The sequence below is a fragment of the Belonocnema kinseyi genome, chromosome 8 (assembly GCF_010883055.1).
Source record: "Belonocnema kinseyi isolate 2016_QV_RU_SX_M_011 chromosome 8, B_treatae_v1, whole genome shotgun sequence".
Lineage (NCBI taxonomy): Eukaryota > Metazoa > Arthropoda > Insecta > Hymenoptera > Cynipidae > Belonocnema > Belonocnema kinseyi.
The window spans coordinates 39403796-39406509 of record NC_046664.1 but is presented as its reverse complement, the minus strand read 5'-3'; the positions used below and the strand labels follow the sequence as shown (position 1 = coordinate 39406509).

At 37.7% G+C, this 2714-nt stretch overlaps 1 protein-coding gene across 1 annotated transcript; it reads right to left on the bottom strand.

The window, feature by feature from the left end:
• Positions 1-822: 822 nt before the first annotated feature.
• On the bottom strand, positions 823-1893 carry LOC117178190 (tetra-peptide repeat homeobox protein 1-like). The gene is made up of 2 exons (XM_033369482.1): positions 1554-1893; positions 823-1273 (listed from the first exon to the last, which is right to left on the bottom strand). Exons 1-2 carry the CDS (start codon positions 1852-1854, stop codon positions 1017-1019), a joined length of 558 nt encoding a protein of 185 aa, XP_033225373.1. The 5' UTR covers positions 1855-1893; the 3' UTR covers positions 823-1016.
• Between the last annotated feature and the right edge of the window lie 821 nt (positions 1894-2714).

Genomic DNA, 2714 nt, shown 5'->3' with positions numbered 1-2714 from the left:
TATTTCCTCACTTTGACCTGCCTATGGGCAAAAGACCCCTGCTGGAGTAAATTTTCTCATGATGTTGAAGAGCTTCATTTTAGATTAGCTGAATCATCTCAATAAATCCCGCCTTTTTGAAAAATTGAAGAATTGGCTGCGCGAAGAAAACCAAAGTTGGTTCGCGGTCCAAACCTGTTAACTGCTTATGGCATCATCGGGGGAAATCCGTGCTCTTTCTCGCAATGGCTCATTTCCTCGTATTTACTGACAGATGACAGTGTGTGATTAGTTAAGAGTATGTGTATGCCAATAAATATTAAAATACAAATTACATAGATTATAGAATATTTATTCATTTACAAGTATCGATTTTATATCTTTGAACTTCTAACAAAAGCATTTTCATTGAACAGTGTCGTTCACTAGAAGAGTGTCTGCAATACCCCTGTTAACCCTATCTCTGTTTAATTCTACTGGAAAAATTATATAGTCCATCTCTTTTACCGCTTTCATAGACTTTTATGTTATTATAAATGAACAATTGGATGGCATTGAATTTATAATTATAGTACATGTAACAAGTTGGATGTCAAAAATGGTCCAAAAGATGAATTTCAAGTAATCTCTTCCACTTTATCGAATGGCGCTATTAGTTTTTTCTTATCTTGCATACTTGAACCGATTCTCTTACGAAGATGATCATTTTAGCCCTGTCATTAAGGTCCCTTATTTTTATTATCCAAAATAAAAAAAAATACATATTACTACTATTCCACGTAAAGTACCTTCAAATTCTCTCATTTATACAGACACAGGTATGAATAAATTAGTTTAATTTGATTTTAATTGGTATGCTCTTTATTACGAAATATATATATATATAATAATGAACCTTTGTTATGTAAACCTAGAAAACGCAACAAAATTGCATCGAGAGGTACTCGTGGTGACAAATGGAGATCGTGCCGTCCTCAATGAATATCATGAGTTCGCGGTCGTGGGGGAAATCAGTCATTATTTTCGATGATCGAAGTTTACCAGTGGACACCAAGACGAGCATTCAAAGGAGCTACTCCGTGTCCAGAAGAAATACTTCCAGATGGTCCAGCAATAACAACTGGGGCAGCAATGGGTCCAGAAAGTGCAGCAGGTCCTACTACTGGTCCAGCTAGAGATGCTCCCCATACACCTCCATGAGCAGCTTCCCATGGTGCAGCAACTGCAGCACCCCATGGAGCTGCACCCCAAACACCTCCGTGAGCAACACCTGCATGAGCGACTCCTACAGCACCTAAAAAATACACAATAATGATGGAAATTGATTAATTCTATACAAAATATTGTATGCAATAGTAATAGAAATTTTCTGGGCCCGAAATTTGTTAGAAGCAGGCTTTAAGCAAAGAGTGTCTGGAGCAGCTGGAACTTTATTCTAATGGCAATCAGTTGTCTTCATTCTTTAAATGAATAACACAACTTTATCAGTCAGTCGACAAATATCTAAACAAAAAATTGAGTTTCCAAAGTTTCCTTTTTTGAGATGATGAAATGTTTACAAATGTTTAACTCACCCCAAGGTGCACCCCAGCCAGTGACAGCAGTTCCTCCAGTGACACTGCCAGAAACGACAGAAGGACCTTGAATGGATCCAGTGACCACAGCCCCACCATCAACTGCACCGGAAATTTTCGCAGGTCCAACTTGAGGTCCAGCTTGAGAAGTTGGTCCAAGGACTGGGCCAGCAAGAGCGGATGGCCCGAGAACCGGGCCTCCAAGGGCGACTCCATGTCCAGCCCAAAGACCGGATGGTGATGGAGCAGCTGAAGCGACCGCAAGAATTGTGACAAGCAAAAAAGCTACGCATGAAGTCATGATTGCGAAATTGGTTTTGTTGTATTGTGAATAGTGAGCTGATGAGGACGTTGTGCTGTCTAACAGATTCTGGTCCCTAGCTTTTATAGTCGTATTACCAATGTCTTCTACCTCTTTGCACCCCTTGGGTGGGGCCCACTGCGTCACACATTCTCTCTCACTCTGTCTACACTGCCACAATAGGTGGGCATACCAGATATATCTTTATAAAAAGCACGCAGGCAGGTCCGCGACCTGTCATTGAATTGTCTAGTAGCGTAAAGTTTATTCTCCAACGTACAAAAGAGAGTGAGAAATTTATTCTCTTGAGCAAAAGAATAATGCTTGGTAATCAACGTCGATAGAAATTATTGATTCTATATCTGTTCAATATGGGTAGTAGTATCAAAGAGCGTATAATAAAGGAAAATTTGTAAAATAAAACTATCGGGAACTGTAATAAAATTTCGGACTCTGTGGAATGTACAATTGTAAAATGCTAACATTTTTTATTAAATAATAGCTCTCATGGTAAAACCATGTGAGATAGGGCAAAGGGTATATCTTTTTAATTTGAACGTTGTCCAAAACTGTTGTATGAAGTAAAATATTTCTTACGTTCGCGCACCCACGATGAAGCTCAAAATAACGAATAATACCGAATTTCTGATTCGAGCAGTAAAAAATAAATTTTGGATATGCCAAAGTGATTCAAAATATTAGTGCAGATTTATAACTATAGTTGTCCCTAGAAATACTATGCAGAAGCAAAAAATTTGATACTTCGTAATTATTCTTTACATTTTTATTCAACAGTAGAAAAATCAACTCCTTATTTAATTAAATTACATTTTTCGAATTAGTAAATTTTTTCATAATAA

Excerpts from the sequence above, each read along its gene's own strand:
- LOC117178190 (XM_033369482.1), bottom strand. The coding sequence starts at position 1,854 with ATGACTTCATGCGTAGCTTTTTTGCTTGTCACAATTCTTGCGGTCGCT. Across the intron at positions 1,274-1,553 it reads TGGCTGGGGTGCACCTTGGG|GTGCTGTAGGAGTCGCTCAT; the intron begins GTGAGTTAAACA and ends TGTATTTTTTAG.